This window comes from Solea solea, chromosome 17 (assembly GCF_958295425.1).
Source record: "Solea solea chromosome 17, fSolSol10.1, whole genome shotgun sequence".
In the NCBI taxonomy this organism is placed as follows: domain Eukaryota; kingdom Metazoa; phylum Chordata; class Actinopteri; order Pleuronectiformes; family Soleidae; genus Solea; species Solea solea.
In genome coordinates, this window is record NC_081150.1 from 2,929,873 (window position 1) to 2,951,300 (window position 21,428).

Below are 21,428 nucleotides of genomic sequence, written 5' to 3' on the forward strand. Positions count from 1 at the left end.
TATTAAGGTATTTAACTTGAGCTTGGGCGTGGACTGTGTTGCATAAGTGGCTAAATCAGCCGTGTTTTCAGTGAGTGCTTATGGGAAACTTAATAAGGGGAATGAAGAAGATCTTTAAGAAGATCTTTCTGTGTCTTTTTGTTGAATTGAACTTCATTTAAATGGAAAATGATACTTTATGTACTATAAACTGTTAATATGAAACATTTCCATTTCTATCGGCACAGTACTGTGGTGCATGAGCAGCTGCACATAACTGTTGTTCTGTGTTACTTTTTCATTCTGTATTTCACAGAAGCCAAGGTTGAAGAGAGCCAATCAGCACGACCCCCAAAATTCAATTTAAAGCCGGGTATAATCTGGATTTAACACAGCAAAATTCCTCCATGTTTGATCTTCATCCAGCTCATTTTAACCTGGACAAATTTCCAAATTCCAAATTTCCCTGTGCACATGCAGTGAACCGCAGATGAACCGCCTCTTCCAAGTAAAAGTACTAAATCACTAAATGTGACACAGACAGACAGACAGACAGACAGGATCATGTGTACAGTCAGGCCTACAGAGGAAGGAGAGGTCACAGAAACGTGTGACAAAGCCACTTTGTGAAACACACTGTTCCTGCCTCGAGTTGCTCATGTTTAGGAGATCTTATCCAGAGGCTCCACAAATCCATCTCTTCATGCAGCTTCAGGCTGAGGCTGCTGGAGGGACGGGGGGGTTGTTGAACTCTCCAGCTGTAGGATCCAGTTGTGACTCGACGATGTTCTATTAGAGCGGGGACTTTGACCCGCGCTGCTAACAACTGCTTATTTCTGTCCCTCCAGTGCCTTGAGAGAAATGTCTATTTTGATGGGAAATGAAATTCCAGCACATGATCCGAGAACTGACCTTCCTGTGAGCAGACATTCCTCACCCCGCACAGCTCCACTCAAACCAGTTGAATTTCCGGTTTAAACTGCTTTTTTTTTTCTTGACCAGTGTGAATTATTTAAACCACAGCATCGCCTCACAAGTGATCTTTCATCGTCAACTTTCAGTCGTGGGTTTGATTCCCGGCTATCATACTGGAGGCAATTTTCACACGTATGCAAAATGCTCAAATAAATAAATAATGCAAAGCCATATAAGATCCTACGGTTGCCCGCTGGTTGAAAGCTACAGGAGGGAAGATCAAAGTTTGTACACTGCCTTACAGCGTTGGATTAGAGCGGACGTCTTGGGGGGGCTTTATAATAAATCTCATTTATTTATTCCTCTTCTGTAAACACTGGATTCGCACCACTTTCAATGCGGTTTATAATTCATAACTCACATAGCCCGAGTGTATTTATATATTACCAAGGTCCTGTTTCTTAACCTCACTGTGTAAACACGTGAATAAACAGCAGGGCTAGACAGACACCAGTCAGTTTGAATAAGAGACGGAATTCATCACCCTTGGCTCATCTCACCGAGAGTGGAGTCTTTCCCCTAAACACTCGATATTGTCCACTCGATATTTCCCAGAATACACTTCATGCATGAATAACGCTTTGGGGCTTTTATGAGGCTCTGGAAAAAAAAAGAAAAAAAAGAAGAAAAATAGTCCGTATGACAGTAAATAAAGATGATATTTATTCTTTTTTTTTGGAAAGAATCTCAGCTCATGCAAGGATACAGCTCATGTAAACAAAAATCACTTGGAAAATATGTTATAAATGTGCACAGATTTAGGTTTTTTTTTGTCTGTCAAATTGTGGAATGTACAATATCATGTGGAAGTGAAGCTGCATTACAGATAATACACAAGGCCCCTTGTCCCAAAGTTCATCTATACCACAACGTAATTATGTATTTACCCAGAGTTAGAACATTTATTTTTTACACAGGGCGCGCGAGCGTCGTCAGGTCAGATATACAGTATCGACTTAGTCAAAAACAAAAAAAACAGACTGGAGTCCAGGACTCACTTTATGTTTGTGATCAGACACCAGCAAAGAGAATCAAACACACACAGAGTTTGGACATGAGGAGGATTCAAAGTGATGCTCCTTTAAGACATGTGTGACTCGACAGGAAACAGGATTTGTGTTGCATAGCAAAAACAGTGGAAAACAACGACATGTCCGGAACCTCCGCGCTGAGGACCACGGGAGTTCAAGACGGTGCTGTACACGTTTCTCAAAAGCATCATTGACTGCATATAAAGACAAAGTCCTCCAGCCACAAGGGGGCGACTCCACTGGTTGCAAGTCTGAATTCTGATGGGTTAATGGGTCTCAATCGTTATGTCAACTTCCGATTTAAAGGAAATCAGACACATGAGGGCGGACACCGCTGTGATCGACGGCTGGTATCGTCCAATAAGTGCCTTGTGGCAGGCGAAGTCTAAAATCTCAAGGCTACAAAATGTTTTGTACTTTGTTTGTGTCCATTTTCATGTACAGTCTATTCTTCAGCAGAGGGCTACATGTCAGAGTAACACAGTAACATTGCCCAACGTCATTCCAGCAGTGGTTCAGAATCCAGATGTTTGAGTCATTAAGAGTGTGGGACAGTAATTTTGTGCTGACGAGGAGAGAACGCAAAATACACCATCATGCGGTTAAGGCCAATTCAGAGACAGCGAGTCCACTACGGCCCATGTGACATAAACTCTGTGGACCAAACATGACGACCCTGAACGCGCCTCAGATGAGACGATATACTGTAGAAAAAAAAGAAAAGAATGGAATGTGGGATGAGGTACACTTTTTTTCCGTTGACGAGCTGATGTCTTGAACCTGAAGTCTGTATTTCGATCGAAACGGGAACATAGTCCAAAGTCATGTTAATGGTCCAGTGTGTAACACTTTGCCCACATGGAAGTGATGTTATGGGATGTTTTGGGAAACGTGTCCAAATCCCTTGTGTTTACTTGCATCTATCTAATACGCAAATTTGGGGGAGCGATGATGTCATAACCCACCTCCCTGACCTAAAATTTAACCCCACTAGCTTTAGGAACACACCATGCATTGTTGATGGCTCCATTGTAGCGCCACTGACAGGCCTGGCATATACATTACAGTGTTTGCAGTCACCATGGGTGGTTTTTTGGGTGTACGAAGACATTTCTTGAAACAATCCTGTGTTTACGGAAAACTTTAAGAACAAAAAAAAAGAAGAAAAGGACCTTATCGGGATTTTTATTTTAAGGCTACAAAGACCACTTTAAAGTGACAAATCATCTATTATAGCCAATAAACTCTAAACATTACACACTGGAGCTTTATTCAAGTAATAGAGTGAAATATTGTGGCACTTTCGACTGAATTCTCTTTTCTTAAACCGTTAAAAGTACCATGTTAATGGAATGATGTAAGGTTGTGACTACACTGTGACATCACTGCTGGGTGTGGCCTAATGTCTAACAAACGGAGCAGAGTGTTCACACCTCTGGAGTGCAGAGACTTGTTAGCGCCGTGGCAATGATGCACTAAGCTGCTCAGTGACTTGTGAAAATTCACAAGTGGGGTTGTGTAAGTTACTTGGACAAAGTCGGTGCCTCGGCCACACAAAGGTGTTGCTGATGCCTCCATCACTAGATTTGTGTCCCATAGTAAATCGGAATTTGAACTATATTTGGTGGCGTGGACCATAAATGTAAACTAAGTAAAACCACAGCTTTTCCTCAGTGGACACATTGATGCAAACTGTAATAACAGAGCCTTTTGGTATAAAGACATGCTGTAATGACACTGTGGTAGAAAGACGTTTCTAAGTGGAAAATAATGTGGTTCTCTGATGCAGTACTTGCCGTAAATTGGGCGATTGCTGCCAAGGTTACTGGCAAATTGAAATACATGGTGAAAGCAAGACTTACAGGAGGGCCAATATAAATGTGATGTGACATTTTTCTATCACCATTACGGCGTCACAAAGGTGAGTTTAAGGCAAAACATTTGGCCGTGTTTGGGCACAGGAATACAGAGTCCAGTCAGCTGTGTGTAACACACTGATGATGTACAAGTACCTCATATAACCCCCCACTAAAATCACAAACTAGCCCTTCAAAGATCCAGTGTGTAAGAATTAGTGACATCTCATCGTGCTAAGCGCGGCAGGGAACTACGGTGGCCTTCACATACCAGAAAGAAAGACCTTCTTTTTTTTTGCGGCGTAAAATTCAGATTCAAAACACTAAAGGGCTGATGTTTGTGTTAAGGCAGTGGTGCAAAATGGCTGCCTCTGAAAAGGAAGGGTCCTTCCCTTGCGTTAAGTACGTATAAAAGGCTCATTCTAGGGCTCGGAAATCCAAACACTGTTTTCATTAAAAGCGATTACACACTCATACATACATACTTATGGGTACTCTCCTAAATGTTACACAGTGGACCTTTAAGACACTTTGTGTCACCGTTTCTGTTGATTTGTCATGCGTCCGTGTATTAACGGCACGTTCTAAAGCAAAGAACTGACCTACAGCTGTGATGCCAACGTGGCTAAAATACAATTTGACAGGCATCGGTGTGTTGAAGGTTAATATATATAATTCCATACATATGCTTGCATACCAACAATGCTATACAAATGGGGGATTTCATAACTGTTAGAATTAGGAAACTATACGTTTATTTCATGTTATCTCCGACACTCTCAGTGTGCGCTTCCAGTTCCAGTTGCGTACAGACGGCTGCATGTACGATGAAGACAGGAGAACTGTGCAGACTCATGCATAAGACATTACAGGGCAGAAAGACAAGACTCCTCTCTGATTTTGCTGATTTGACAGGAGAATAAGAGGTAGAATGGACCGCGGAGGGGCTCAGAGGGTTTGTCGTTCGCCAAACCACATTAATGGAAGAACACAATTCCATCCTCCTATACTCTTTTCCTTTGAGCTTTATCTGCATCAGCTGCAGATTTTTCTGGTTTTAAGTTGTGGAAAAAAAAGTTTCCCAGTGGGTGGAGCAGACGCAACCCTCCCAAAAATAGAAGAGAGCAGCGTAGACAAGGCCCTCTATATAGTATATGACTTTAGGCATGTCAGTAGATTTAAAAAATAGAGATGTACAATATCATGCTTAAGATATTCCAGACACCATCGTAGTAAATGTAAGCTCCCAATACAAACACGTACTAGAATTTTCTTTTTTAAACAGGCACAGTAGTGTTACCCTGGATAGGAATGCTAGAAAACGTATAAAAGACAAAGAAATAAGAAATAATACACAAAAAGCAAGACTCTCTCTCTTTCTCTGAAGCTATGGAGTGGACTACTGCGGCTGACAGGCACCATGTTACAAAGACAAATGATTTGACCGTGAAGATCAAGGGTTGTTAACTGAAATTGAGCACTTTCCTTTATGCTTTTAAAATCAACTGCATTGTGAAACCAAAAAAAAACAAAATAGAAAAGGCTGGACAAAGAAGATGAGTCGAAGAAAGAAAAATCAAAAAACAAAAAAGCGCCCCCTGCTTTACACAAAGTCAGTAGTACTGAGAGTGAACCTCTTCCTGGAGGAACGCTGGAGTGAAAGGGAGAGAGTGTGAGTGGAAGAGTTACAAGTCCAGCACAGTAGTAGTTTGAAGTAAGGCCTCAGGTTTCTTGTGTTGGCAAAGAAAAAAAAAAAAAGAAGAAAAGAAACATATACATCTGTAACTTAATTACATCTAGCTTGAAAAAAAAAAAAAAATTATATGTGCAAAATGTAAATCTTACAAATATGGGGGAGAGTTTATTATTGTAGATCAGTGGAAAAAAGAAAAAAAAAAGAAGAAAAAAGAAGAACGTGCTCGAGGTGGATGATTTGTTTCCCCACCCTCTCTCCATCCTTCGCCGCCCGTCGCCGCACCTCCTGCTCTCTGGTTGGTCGACAGGCCCGGGCGGCTGACCCCCCCGAGGCTCTGCTGTGGACTGCAGCGGGAGCTTCACGTCAAGTGGACGGCCCGCTTGAGTTTTTCTATCTCCATCTGTGGCGACACAAACACACGGCGCTCGTTCACAGCCACACACAATACGGCAACGAGTTCGGCCAATATCAGAGAAGCACACTGGTGGAGGTGACCCTGCTGTGGAGGACTCAAGGAGGAACCGATAACATGATGGAGCCACGTGCTGAGTTTAAAGCTTTAACGTATAAATGAATGTCTGCTATAGTCAAGCCATTGCCAAATGACGCCCAAATGAAGCAGCAAAACAGACGTTTACGGTTGGTGCGTCAACATGCTCGAAACCAGTGGTTCCCAAAGACTGGGTAGGGAGCCACAGATGTGTCGCAGGACATTTTTTTAGGGTCCCCAAACTAATTTACAGAATTTTCTCCATCTTTTAGTTAACAGTTATGTGTAAATATTTAGTGATTTGTCAACTAACTCAAAAATGACATCAGGTGTTCCAGATATGGCTCTTGTCATGATTTATTTTCTGATTCGGGTCCAGATAGTTGTCTTTTTTTAAAAAAGCAGGTGGTTTGGGAACCACTTCTCTAAACCGACAATACAAAGGAACTAATCTGGGCGAACAGGAAGTCAACAAGAACATCTGCCGATCCCTGCCGACTGCATTTAAATAGATATAGTGAATCTTTTTTTACACTTTATCTTCCTTTTATTTACACATTTGAGTTTTTGTCTTCACACTTCTCATACATTTAATAATCTGCCTTACAGCTGTAAAACTGATGTGTGATCAGACATGGGAAATCGGTGTGTCTCACACAGTGTTTGAATCAGAATACCGTAAAATTAACTGCTTTGTTAATTACGCCATAAAAAAAAAGTCTCTCCGAGAAATTACTTTCTAAAAATTGTCTGCAGAGAGGTAGAAATTCATCACAAATCTGTTATTAAGTTTCTCTCTGAGTGAGTAAAATCTCTGCAGGAGTTCCTCCTGTGATTTAATTTGTATCGGTACCACACTGGGCCGCATCTGCTGCCGCTTCACCAGGGAGTCACACCACAGGTCGTGTTTCATCACAAGGAGGCTGAATGTGCTAACTGCTGAGAGTGAGAATCACGAGGGACGGCTTGAGGTGAGCATGACGTGATTGATTGAAATATACAGAGTGAGGGCTGTGCTAACCGGAACTAGAGTGCCGATATAATAGAAATAGATTTAGATTTAGAATAGATTTTTACTCTGATAGAGTATTTAATATGTCCTCTCTTTTTAATCTGAAAATAAGCTCTGTCAAGCAATACTTTGAGACCTGACTGAGGGAGCGTTTGGGTGTATACAGCCGGAGAACATGGACGGGCGGGGGCAAGAAGCATTAATCCCATGAAATTGCTGAACGACATTATAATTCACTTCTGAATCCTTTTGTGGGCTCCACTATGTTTTCAGTCACACTCAAAACCTGTTTGCAGTCGTCTGTCTTGACATAAAACACAGCATTTCCTCAGAAACACCTCTGTACTGAGAACACATGGAACTTAATCAGCATTGTGTGAACTAATCTGACGACAGTTTGGATGTGAGAAGCATTTGTTTATTTTTAAAAGTTGCATATCGCTTTAAGAAGCTGAAATCACAAAAGCTGGGAAAAATATGATATTTTTAACACTATTTTAGCAGCTTTTTGTGGAGAGAGTTGAGGCTACAACTACAGGAAAACCCTGGGTAGGTTATAACTATAATCAGCTGAAGGCAAATTGTCTCTCTCTCTCTCTCTCTCTGTCTCTCACTCTGCCGTTGACATTTGAGAAGGAATAAGAGCAACAATCATACTTGTTTAACAAAACAGAACATGATTATGTTTATACTTAACTGTCATTATAAAACAAAGCTATTTAGTGAGTGTGAGTACAATTAGTGAGAGTAGAATAATCACACTTCCAATCAACTGGGAGGAAATGAGAAAGTTTCTCTCTCCCTCAGACTGCCTACAACCGACGGACTACAACGACTAAAAACAAGCAGGACAATTTAAGAAAACTACTGATAATGATTTTTATCTGGCCAGTTTTATCAGTTTGTCGAGGATTTAGAAGGACAAGCCACGTTGGTACAGCAGAAAGACATATTGGTAATGTGGGAAGACAGGCGAGCCAAACGCAACAGATGCAAACGCTTAAAGGGATTTCTGTACTTTAAGTGGCACTTTTCATGAAAGACAATACATTCAAAATGGTGAATAAATCTCTATTATAGACTACAGGGTTCCCACACATAGGTTGACATCAAATTTAAGGATTTTTCAAGGAGTCTTCAGGAGCAATTCCATCAAATTCAAGGACTGTGCTGACACAGCTTAAGATGGGAGAGATCTGGACAATCTGTCGTTGGGATATTGGATCTTTGTCATTTTCTTTGTTGAGCCAGAGCGGAATTAGCACTTCCCTGAGATCACGTCATTTGCTCTCTCTTGCTTAACGCACTTACTCACTGCTCATACAACAGCTCAAAGGGACCACATTCATTTTTAAGTCACAGCGTGCACAAGTGTGAATTGAAGTCCATTTGCTTGTTGGGATCTTCATGTGTGAAACTAATGCATGTTGACAGCTCAGTGTGTGTTACTGTGGTGATCAATATTACCTGCAGGGTCACTCGCTTTATCCTCTCCTCGTCCAGCTCTCGTCGTAGCTCCAATATTTCTTTCCTGGAAGTAAATGAACACATGAACAAACACACATGTGCCCACACGCAAGAGAAAATGTTGTGCGTGAAGTATGGTATACAAATCACTTATACTGAACGTCAAACGATAAATGCTCAGTGACATTCCGTGTAACGGAATGGAACAGTATTGAGGCCAACAATGCTTGACAGTAAAAATACCCAACAGATATAAATGTATCATTAATTTAAAGTGACTATTCATGTCACACACTATGCTTTCACTTCACTTTGTCCCAACCCTGTCAAACCATATATCCATCATTCCCTTTTTTTAAAATAGATTCTCGTAACACAAGCACAAGCTCTTCAGATCTTTCCCCTTCATTGCAAATAATTCAGTCACATTACGTTTGCTGGGCCTTGAGCAGCTCCACGGTCATGAGCAGATCCTTCATCTGGCTCCTCAGCTCATCCAGGTTGGAACTCGGCTCCTCCGGCTCCAGTCGGCCCCGGCTGTTCTGGGAGACACTGTTGGAGCTCGGGACTGCTGCCACTGTGGGGGTCGGCTCAGCGTCCGTGCTGGCCGTGGTGGGCTTGTGGAAAGATACCGAGTGGGATATGCTGTGTGTTGCAGGCTGTGTCTACAAAGGAGAAAAGGGAAGAGAGTTGGAAGACTTATTGGAATTATATGTAGGACGTTTGCCTTCTTTGCTTCACAGAGCTGGTGAAAAAAGTTGGTGGAGGACACTGTCATTCCGGAAGAGATTCATTCAGGAATGTGTTATCATAGAATAAAGATCACTAAGAAGAAAAAGTATTGACTTGTCTACTCCATCTGGACTGTCTCACTGTGGTTACATTAGTTTAATCTTTAAGGATTAAAAAAAACATGTCAGTGTATATCTGTGTCTTCTAATGTACTCTTGTCTTTGTGATGGTATCACAAAGGCCAATCTATATATATACTATAGTATATACTATACTTTATCCCTTTACACTGCAAAAACTGTCCCACTACAAATGAGACATAATCTTAAATTGATTACATGTATATTTTATTTATATTTCTTCTTAAAACTAGCCTGTAAATCTACAGCCATGTTCACACTGTCATATTGCTTGTGATAAGTTACTTTAAATGGGTCTTCCTTTTCTTGATTAAGCTCACTTTCTGAGAATTTACACCTGGTAATTTCTTCTAATTGCACACACACACACCAATCCTTTCATGCAAACCATTGTTTACTGGTAATTAAAGGTTATTATAAGATGTTATATATTATCAATACAAAGTCAGATACATTTTTAAAATCAAAATTTGATTATTTTTTCCAAACTTGAGTGTCAAGATTATCTTAGTTTTTAGGGCAAAACAAAGAAAAAAGATCTTATTTTGCCTCCTTGAAAATCAGCTTTTGCAGTGTACCAAGTGGTAAAATATCCTCTTATCCTTCTCTTTGAGTCAGAATCTTATTTTGATAGAATATGTGAGCAAGTGGACGGACACACACAATCCTGTAACTGTAATTTCACCTCTGGTTGTCTGAGCTGTTGGATTATGAGAGCTCCAAGCCAGGCTTTACTCTGACCGCTCTGTCTGCCTCAGTGTGTTTCTTATTATGAGCAGAGCAGTCTTGTGCTCTGTGCCTCTAGCTGAATACTCCTGTCTGATTAGTCTTGGTAAACCATGTCCAATCCTCTACAGATAATATCCAAAGCAATTAATGAAATGCTCAACTGGCAGACCGAACGGCAGGTGTTGGTTTCTTTCCATCTCCCTCACACCATGACTTCTTCCACCTCTCTCACCCTCTCCCTCTTACACACACACACACACACACACACTTTCTGTTCTCGGGTGACAATTAACTGAAATGTTTGTGAACAACAAACCTTGACTTAGTTTCTATGTGTGTCGCATTCAAAGAGCACCGCTCACGTGATTCCAAGAAGCGCTCCTACACAACTGCTATACTCTTTTATCTAAGATAAAAAGATTTCTTCAACAACTGAGGCTTTATTTTTAACTTTAATGTAATTTTGCATCCATTAAGTCCGTCTTTATAATCTGTTTCATGACAAGAGATGGACCAAAAAAAACAAAGATCTGTGTGTTCTACCACAGCTGCTCCATTCCATCACTGTCAACAAGGAGTTCACTAGCTATAACCTCATTATCCACACACTCTGTTGTCAAATATTCAGTTTACGGCCAATTTATTTCCCGGAAATTGGTTAATTGCGGTGCTTCGCTCAGTGGCCATGGGACGTAAAGAGGGAGGCAGAAGATACTGTTCCTACTAATTCCTACAGATAAGGCAGATAAAAATTTAAAAAAATCAGCAAAGGAGGATAATAGTGTGTCATTACAGTTTATCTAAATAAAGTATTCACTAAAGCATCTATGATCCAAGTTTGTTAATGAGGCTTAAAATAAAATCAGTGTGACAATTTAAATTGCTGTAGTATATGAGTTGTCGCACAAAATTCTATTCTATAAAGCATGTTTGGGTTTTTTTTGTTTTTGTTTTTTAAGAAAGGAGAGTTTTTGGATGTGGCCAATGCTCATGTAAAAGTCAGGCTGATTCCAATTCAGTTTTTATCCAGGGTTTTCAGCCAGAAGGATATGGGAGCTAGTTTGTGTTTTTCAGTCCAACCAACGAGGAAAGTAAACTATATGATGAAAACTCTAAATAACAAAGATGCCGAGCTGAAACAATTAATCACTTAATCGGTTATTAATTTATCGATTAATCAGTTTGAAGCTTTTTTTCAGGATTAAAACAAGATTTCTGATTGTTTAAGCTTCTTAAATGTGAGTATTCATTTCTTTGCTCTGGATAACAAAGAAATCATTCAAAGTTAATCATTTTGGTTTGTGGACAAAACAAGACATTTGAGAACATCATTTCCAGGTTTGAAGAACACTGATCAACTTTTTAAAGGATTTTTTAAACGATTCATCGAGAAAATGATCGGCAGATTAATAGATTATGATAATAATCATTAGTTGCAGCTATACAAAGATGTGAAATAATATATGAGAAAAATAGAAAAACCAAGGAAATAGAGTTACTAATATAATATTAAAATGACAAATTATTCAAAACAGGACTTATGTTATTCTAGAAGTTCAAATTTGGCTAAATCTTTATGTTGATCTTAATAGATTTCCACTGCCCATATGTGTGTTATGCTATGCATCATTACACACTGACATGAGCAGCGGGGAACCCTTCCTGTCCACAGATGTATAAGAGGGACACGTTTGAAGGTCACGTATTATGCTGTCAAACCTACTTTATAATTATGGATTGTTTGTGTCAAACGGCTAAAGTCTGAACTCTGATTAGGCTTTCAAACCAAGACAAAGACTCAAGTGATTTTCATGGCTTTTTCATGTGAAGATTATTAGACGGATGATTGAATAGATTTTCTTTTTTGTTGAAAGAAATCTCCACCTGTCTTTCCCAAAACCCAAAATGTAGGTTTTGTTTTCTCTACAAACCAAAGATATTAAGGTTTCTGTGTTGTTACTGAACTCATTTTATGAAAACAAACAATGAAAAGTGAATTATCAAAATAGAAGGCTACTGATTTAATTCATAGTAACTAACTGATTTAATCAAATATTTGCTGCAGCCCTAAATGAAGACACAACCCTTGCTTTTTATATATCAGTTACACTTCTGGCATAGTGTGGTGTCCACAGTATACGGACACCACTTTGCAATACGTGTTGCCATGGTAACAACACTCTCCAGCAACCATATTAGCTACAGTGGACGCCTCATAGAGCAGCAGAAGTGGCACCTGCTTCAAGGTTTGGTGTGTTGTGTGTTCAGAGATGGTCTTCCACATTTTGTTGGTTGCAACAAGTGGTGACATGTGTGCCTAATAAAGTGGACGGTGAGTGTAAATGTTGATACTTGTCAGAAAATCAAAAAGGTATGGCTTACCTTTCTGGAGTCTGTCAGCTTTGGTTTGGCTGCATCCTCTTCATCCACCTTGAAGGATTTCTCCACACTTACTTCCTTGTTTGGCTGCAAAGGGAGAGTTTGCTTATTGTTAGGTTTGCATTAGTCTTTCAATTGGATTTAATGCGACACATACTGTGGACAGACGGACACAGGGAGATATAATATAATAATCAGATGACATTCAAGAAGTGTTATTTCCACAGTGACATAAGATGCGAGTGTGTGGACGATAAAATGTTGCTGCCCGTGACAGGCGAAAATGAGGGAAACACATTTAGGTGTTTTCATTCATTTCCAAATAGGTAGGAGAGGAGGCGCATGACTGAAGGCAAATGACATGTGAAGAGTGAGATGATGAAAAAGCAAGACCCTATACATAAAAGGACAGAGTAGCAGATCAAAGAGATCCTCAGGAAACCTGGTACATGCTGTGCTGCATGTGGAGCTGCACATCATTTCTTTTTTTATCAAGAATAACTACCATGGCACAACACCTGCCCAGTTACTAAATTAAGAACAGAAGCTAGTGGGAGTTTATCATTAATCGTCATTTTATAACACTTAACAGGTTTAAACACAACAAACCTGACTTTCAAAATGTGAATTTACGTACTGAACGGCGCACAAGCACCATTGAGTTATTTTACATGCTTTCCTAAAGTCCTAAAATTTGAAACCAACAACGGTGCAATTCATTTTTCTGGACAGTGACTGGATTCATTGACCAATCACAAGGCAGTTGAAGGAGGGAGGGCACTACAATTAGATTAGGTGCTTCTACTAATAATGACGAATAGGAAGGAAAAGGTTGCGGTTCCAGGACTGGAAACAACTGAATGTGTTGCTCTGGTGCTCCTGTGGTTCTGTCTACTGCATATTAACTTCTCTGCTGAGCCCCAGCGCCATCTAACTGACGTAAGTCTCCAACACTGAAAGCTCGGAAAACAAAGTGAACAGACGGCACAGATCTACATGCTAGGCCATCTCGTTATTGTCCTGAGCCACAATCTGCATGTGTGTGATGTCCTCACCGAATTTCCTCCACCGAACTGGGCGGGCAGCCTCCTGCCGGGCATCTTTGGTCGGTTCACAGTGGGGTGCAAGAGCTTCTCTGAGGTAGATGACAAGTCATCAAAACTCATCAGATCGGCTGTGAACATGGCAGAGACAAGGACAATAATGAGAACACTTTTTACTTTTTACATAACATGCTTATGCTGTTGCTTGGAAAGGTGCACAATTCTCAAATTCAGACTTCAGATACTGTTCTGCAATGAGAAAGGTTTCCACTGCTTGCACAAGTACATTTTGGGCTGAGTTTGTGTTTGGTTTGGTGGCTCTGTTCACAGGCTTTATTGCTAACTTAATGGCATGTTGTGAAACTGTATTGATTGTGCTCTTCCTGAAGAGACTGCCCCCTCTATGACGCATTAGACAAAAGGCTTACATCACCACCACCACCACCACCAACAAAGGAGAACAAAAAAGACAATTTTCTGGGCTGGAAAAACAGCCTTGTTTAGCACAGTGGGGTTTTGTCTCCCTTTTTTAGAAGACGAGGTGTTCAAACATGACAACTGATCGTGGCCCTTGTTACATGGTGCTGAACCTGTGGTGTGTTTCATAGATCCCATTGAATTTTTTCTCTTTAGGCTGAACACATCACATTGGAGTAGAGTTTTAGAATGAATTCACATACAGTCCAATATTGTGTTAAGATTACCAGTGATTGTTCTTTTTTCTTTTTTTTTCTTGTTACAATCATGTCTTTTATCACCCAGATATGTTTGTTGATTTTACAGAAGAAACAAATCCAGTAGAGCTTACTTAAGTCAATTCATTTTACAATGAAGTCACTGGACAATAATTAGTCATGGTAAAATTGCACTTGGGATTTATATACGGCAGATTTTGGATAATACTATAATTAATCGAGAACAGACAGACAAGACAAATGTGCTGCTGTTTGGAAAAAGGGTCAATCGGGCTCGTTCCTCATGAAGGTATACGTTCATCCTCATAACATAAAAGTAATAGTTTAGGAATGAACACTGTGAGCAGACAAATGAAGGAAAGGATGATTCATTCAGAATTATAAAAAAAAGATCTGTAAAGCTTTGTTGCACCTACTTATTGTAAAACTGCCATTTAGATGAAAGTGCATGCCTTCATATACTGTGTATCAAAGTGGCTGAAGGTGAAGTTTTGAGCAGTGCTCTTCTGCCATCACAAACATACAAGTCTCCAGGGAAGCACCTTCAGACTGGATCTTATCAATCCACATAACGTCTTCCCTCCGTGACCTTTCTGCCTCCCTTGCTGCCCTCCCCGGTGCCTCAATGTCTCATTAAACAAGCCTCAAAACATTGACCTCGAGCCTATAAATCTTCCTACTGATGTCTGTTCATGCTCCCACCTCATTTGGAGACCAAACTTCTACTTTTGCTATTAGGGTTGATTTTTAGCTCCAAATCTTCATCCTGGCTGAATTATTATTGATTTCAACTGATTTAGGAAAAGAAACTCTGGCATACTTGTTTTTGTAAGGCCTAATGTCTCCCTCTTTCTCCATCAGTGATACCTGCAGTCTCACAGCAGGAGTCTGTTCTTCTATTGTGTTTTTGCATCCAAGGAAGACACATTTCTAGCAAGCAAAGCAAAGGCAGTAGTGAAGAAGCAGGTGCAGTTGCTGAGTGACGCACTCACGCTGGTAATGCTCACTGAGGGGTTTTTTTGCTCTGTGAAATGGATCTTAATTGTCTGCAGTGTCTGAGTCTCAGGGGTCTGAGAGTTTAATGTGTTATCCAATATTTTAAATGCTGAATATTGTCTGTTTAATGCTGGTTAATAAAACTGGATTTTTGACATTTGTAAATTGATTCCATAATTGAAAAGGAAATGAATCATGTCACATTACAGAACACTACCGAGTGAAAAGAAAACCAACTTCATATCTGAATCATAATCATCACTATTCTTTGAATGGGAACAACCACAGACATTTAAAAAACAGACCTAACCTAAAAACAAACTAACCCTAATTATTCAGGGTTAAAAAATAATCTGTAATGCACTTACCCATATCTGAGGACTTCTCCCCCCAGTCACCAGACAGCGTTTTGGGTTTGGTGGGCAATAATGGCTCAAAGTCGGACTTTGGTCGCATGGAAGGCAGCTCTCCATTGTGTCTGTGGTTAAAAGGGAAAAATACATTTTGAAAAAAAACCAAAAACATTCACATTGCTTTTTTTTTTCTTTTGGTAGTGCTGACTCATGGAACAACATAACGCACACTCTGAAATTAAGTGGACTTCCTCCGTTTGAGGTTATGGAAATATGAGCTTAAAGCTCCAAACTTCCACTTTCAAATGTTTTATATAACCTTATTCTAATTTACATCCTTTCTATTTTTAGATTTGAATGTCATATTTTACATTCTGGTCACTCAGATCTGCCAAACTAGCTTTTTTTAATTAATTACTTTCTCTTAATGCCTATGTTATAATTGCTTTTTTTCCTCTTTTGTGGATCTCTGTCTTTTACGATATCATTGTGTATGAAGGCCCCCCCCTCAATGATTTTTTGAGTGTAAATAAAGGTTGTATGTAAGAGGTGGCAGGTTGAGAGACGCAGGGGGGCACACTTACTTGAGGTTCGGTGAGGGAGTGAGAGGCTTGTCGGGCCTCTTTGGCGGGAAACTGCCCTGTCGGATTTTCCCTGGAGGGGGGATTGGCTTCTTGGGTGGGACCACGGGCCCTGCAGGCTTAAGCGGTTTGTGATCTGGTGTCGGTCTGTCAACTGCAAGTAACAGAGTTAAGAGTTAAAGGGAAAGTGGCATGAGGTGGAAGAGACGGAATGAAAAAGAAAAGAGGTAGAGGAAGTAAGAAGAGCTTCATTTTTTTTATTTATACCTCCTACAAAAAACAGCTGTAAGACATTAAGCTAAAAATGTTTTGATATAAAAACACTCAAAAGGCAAACGCTGCTGTTTTAGCTGGTTCTATTAATGCTAAACAAACCAGTGGTAAATGAGTGAGGAGTCTGTGACTGATCCAGTATTAACTTGTGTTGATAAAAGTGGAGAGAAAATGATGCAATATTAGTGTCGCTGTGCTTTTTCATTTGTTAAGGAAAGCATTTAATTATGGCCGTTTTATACATCACACATTTGTTTGTTTTTGTCTCAAAAATGGCAGTACACGGTTAATTTATCAAGCCAGCAAACCGATTTACAGCCTCATTTCGGGTATTATCTAGGCTACGTTCAAGTTGGAAAAAAAAACACAGTTAATTAAGTTGTCTAAATTCAGTTTGTGGTTTTCCCATGGTCAACAATTCTCAGATCTGATCCTACTCTGACGTTTAATACGTGAACAGACTCTCCTTAAAGTGGTTACTCCAAGTAACATTGCATGCAGTGCAGGTTAAAAATAACATTTGTTTAATAGGCTTTATCAGCTGCTGGGAAGAAGAACATATCAGCAGGTTTATATAAGAAAATACAAGGTGTTTTTCTGCTGCATCCATGGAAATTATAATAATGTCTGAAGACTGAAGGCATTCATCTTTAATGTGACAGCGATTTGAGTAAGAGACTACTGTCTATACAGAGGTGACTTAATGTGATTGTCAGCATTGTTCCACGCAATCAGAAAACCTGGAGGGAAAACAGCCCTTAAGCAGCAGCGTATAGAGCAAACTTAAGACTGATTAATGTAGTGAAAGCAGCAAGAAAATAGAGATAATGGAGAAGGTCACCACAGCAAATGAGACCAAAAGGATATACGAGGAATAAAGCTCTTCAGATATGGAAAGAAAGGTAAGAGTCAGAGCAAAAGATATGAACATACGGAAATGAGAGGATTCATTTTGACTGGTAGGAGGGAGGAATGAAAAACGATGAAAATGATACTGTACCTCTGTCCTCTGCCCTGATGTGATGAGGCTTCTTGTCAGCACTGGGAACCTCAGGTTTGGGAGCTGAAAAATTAAACATGGTCACCTCGACTGTTTTGCGCGATGGTTTGAGAGTCAGTAAAGGGGAACACACACTTTACAAGTACAGTTAAAACACAAACAAAAAAAAAACCTCTATGAAACTCTGACAAAACTCTATCTCAGTCAGGCACGAAACCCCCCCCAAAAAACTGTATTTTTGTGTGCCAGGATGAATTCATTTGTGGTTTTGTTTGTGTGAGACATATTGAAGAATCTCGAGACTGACAGGAAGCCGTGCACAGACACACACACTCGCTACACAACTGCAGCACAAGCTCGGTTACTTCCTGTGCAGACAGGAGAAAGGATTATGTAAACCGTGCATTCTGCAAAACGAAGACAAAACACTGCACTGGCCTGAAAACATGAAGGCGTTCATGCCGTTGACTTGCATGTTTGCAAAGAGGAGCTGCAGGGATTTCCCTAATAATATTAGGTTTAAGTACAACTCAGCATTTACAATATAGTCCCTGTGTGTGAGTTACACTGACTGAATACCAGGAATTCTCCTGGTAAACCAACCATCTTAGCAAGATAAAATGTACTTAAGTAATGTGATTGCTGAACATTTTCAAGTGTGATTTAATTTCTTAGGTTTTGGGAGGAGCTGCTGATCAGCCAGGGTAATTGGGGAACTCTAGTAGTGCTACATGTGATGGAAGTTGAGAAATGTTCAACTTTCCTAACAACGGCACAAGCACCAGCCAGACAAATAACACCATGCAAATACTCCAGTACAGGCACTTGTCAATGAGATTACATTTATAGGTTGAAATGCACAAGGTACATAGTCCAAATGCAGCTCTTGACATTTTTAGTCCTGACAGCAGACACCGTGTCGCCATCACTTTAGCAGGCACACCCACTGTTATGCATGAACGACAGGCCTGTGGGTGAGTAGGAGTCACTTTCTCCTACTATTTTAATATCCTTCTGTCATTCGTGAAACTGTAGTACATTATTCATATGGTGTCAAATGAGTTCATACAAAGCCGATGAAGCCTATCAGCTTGAAACAACCCAGCGACATTCCCATGCTGCACCATGTCTGAATATTGAGACCAACGAAGGCAACAGCAACATTGTGATCGTAAGGCAAGATGACTGCAAACAATTAGGCATCTACAAAAACGTGAATTTTACTGCTCAAAAAAACATTCTCCTAGCAGTGAGAGATAAATAAAGCGCAACAATCAATTTTTTTCATCACATTTTTGTGGGATTTTTATGGTCTTTAGGAAGGTTTTACACATGTGAAACTCCATGAATTAAAAATATAGAATATAAAGATCTATACATGCCCATGTCTATGTCTCAAGGTGTCCTCTGGACACTTTTACTATTGTGGTCAATGGGAAAATTGCTTTTTGGGCCGCAGGAGTATTTTTTGTTGCAGTACAACGAGTGGCCACCATGACAGAGGGGGGCAGTGCTCTAACCAGTTCTTATAATACATCCATGCCACAGAGCTGTTAGAATGTAATGAGGTGGAGGGTGTGAAGATTTCCTTACCTATGCTTTTTGACGGCGGAGGAGGCTTCTTTGGTTTCTGAAAGGAAGACATAAAAAAAGTCGGTCAGAGTGATGTGAAAATGGGGTGATGACTCATGAAGCGCACTGACAATTACTATCTCAGATAAAGAAAACCTGTAACCTGGAGGGAAACGGAGGAGAAATTACATTTGGCTAAAAAAAGAAAAATCTAATTTCGGAGGTAAAGCCTCTGATCTCTGACCTTTTTTAATTAAATGTTTACACATAGCAACGAGTGGTACAGTACATGAAGATCTGATCTTGCTGAGATCCTGAGAATGGTCGACTTTGACGTTGTTTGGATAAAGCGAATGGGAACACGACCTAAAGTTGACATTGACCGATCATTTTCACCAGTGTGTGTGCAGCAAAAAAAAAGATACAAACACAACTTTGCCATATGACAAAATTGTTGTTGTCAGTGAAATGTGATTTGTGCCAATTAAATACAGTTACAGTTCTTATCACAGAGATCACAGCAGGTCAGACTGAATGGAAACAGTGATTTACAGAGTTTAGACTTAAAAAAAAACAGATATTTCAGATTCTTTCACAGAGTCAGATGCTTTTACTTGGAACATTTCTGTTGCTGTACCACATGAGAGAACGTCTCTGTTCATCTATCTGGGTCAAATTAACTGAAAAGGCTGCTATTCAATAGGTGACCTTTGGGATATTGACATATTGCTCCAGGATTGTGTTATAATCTGGATGAGTGAGGCTTTTGGAGAACAGTCACACAAAGATCCACATTCCCTTGCTTACTAAGTTATCAGTTGCGTTGTTAGTCTATTAACAATTAACCTTTCACCCTGAGTGCACAATATCAAGCATTGCTGATGTTTTCGGTCAATAAATTAAACTGATATGCTGCTGTGTGCTTTTTAATATCTTGAGCCCATGAAAACAAACTCATTTTATTTTAAAGACCATCTGTAAGTGTGTGGGTTTATTTTCAGCTTTTCAGCTCAACACCGATCACTCTGCTGGCCATTAATCCTCACGAGCAGCTTACCTCTTCCGGCTCCTGCTTGGGTGATAACTTCAGTGACCCTCTCGACGTCGAAGACTGAAACATGAACACACAGAGACTCGGAATATAATCATGTGCAACAATGATTGTCATCCCTTTGTGTAGTGACACCTTCACAGGCTCTTACATACCTCACATGAACATGAGGAATAGTGGAAGGGCGTTAATATCTCTCTATACTTTCCACAGCGTGTGTCCACGAACATTAGACTAATGCTACACTCCTATGGTTCCATTCATAGTAAGGGTCAATGTCTGTCTTGTGTTATAAACGTGTTACATTCTGTTCCACTGTGGTGTATTTTTTTGAAGTAAGCACAGTTGGCATGTTTGGTCCATTTGGTCATAATGTCCACCCATGTCCTTGTATACGTTCACAGGCCACATTCATATTTAAAAACAGGATTTTCAGATTAAAAAATCGAGCATTTTAGCTCAGTTTCGGAAGAACTCTGTGTTCATACTAAAACACCTAAAACGTGTATCACATGAATAGGGCTGGGCGATATGGCTTAAAAATCAAATCTCAGATTTTCTCAAACAAAACATAATTTCCAATTTCATTGTGCTTTCATTTTCCCTACTTGCATTTGAACACAATTTGCAACAGTGCAACCAAAAAACAGCCATTGTTTAAAAAAAAAAAAAAAAATGCAGGGATCTTATCTCACCAACGGGAGCCCAAGGAGAAAACCTATTTTCATCCAAACCAAATAAAGTACAAATGCGATTGAAACGATAAAATCAATTTATCCCCAGTTGTACACATGACCACCCAAGTGTGCATGCCGGTGTAAACAGGAAGTTTATTCTCTGCCCTGAAGCTGTTTCCTTACTCTGGTCAAAGTGTTTTGACTGAGCTTTTCTTTTACAGCTGATAGTCGAATCGTGGCTGATAAGGATCATTCAGGAAGTGAATGTGGTTCACTGTGTCGCTGTTTTTGAAGGTGTCTCCTTTTGCCCTTCTATACTTAAACGCAGACTGTTGATTTCAAACTAAAACAGAACAAACGTCTCCGTTTAGGGTCTCTAAAAACATTGTGTTGGCGGGGATGACATATGGCATATTCAAAGCAGAAACTATGCTATTTTAGTATGGTTATACGATAGCTGCACGAGACGATTTATTTCAGATGGACTATGGTGGACCTAAGTGGACTCGAAGCTGTGGAAACAGTGAGCTTCCTTTTAAAGCTTAATTTACTTCCTTTTCCCCATTTTCTCTTTTCCTTCCCTCCTCCTTTATTTCTTCCTTATTTTAACATGTAATTTTCTTGATTTGTGACCAACAGCCTCACACAATGACAGGGAAACCACTCAGGTCATGTGAGAATGTGAGTTTTTGAAGGACCCA

The 21,428-nt window shown here is 39.9% G+C and overlaps 1 protein-coding gene across 1 annotated transcript in view; it reads right to left on the reverse strand.

Moving 5' to 3' along the window:
* Positions 1-1,594: 1,594 nt before the first annotated feature.
* Positions 1,595-21,428, reverse strand: part of cd2ap (CD2-associated protein) — a 55,211-nt gene continuing 35,377 nt past the window's right edge. The window contains exons 10-19 of the mRNA XM_058613411.1: positions 20,057-20,110; positions 19,021-19,057; positions 17,428-17,490; positions 16,158-16,308; positions 15,589-15,698; positions 13,542-13,660; positions 12,490-12,573; positions 8,939-9,171; positions 8,507-8,570; positions 1,595-5,937 (exon numbers count right to left, since the gene is read on the reverse strand). Of these exons, the coding sequence (XP_058469394.1) occupies positions 5,896-5,937; positions 8,507-8,570; positions 8,939-9,171; positions 12,490-12,573; positions 13,542-13,660; positions 15,589-15,698; positions 16,158-16,308; positions 17,428-17,490; positions 19,021-19,057; positions 20,057-20,110 (957 nt within the window). The 3' untranslated portion in view covers positions 1,595-5,895. The remainder of the gene's footprint in view (positions 5,938-8,506; positions 8,571-8,938; positions 9,172-12,489; positions 12,574-13,541; positions 13,661-15,588; positions 15,699-16,157; positions 16,309-17,427; positions 17,491-19,020; positions 19,058-20,056; positions 20,111-21,428) is intronic.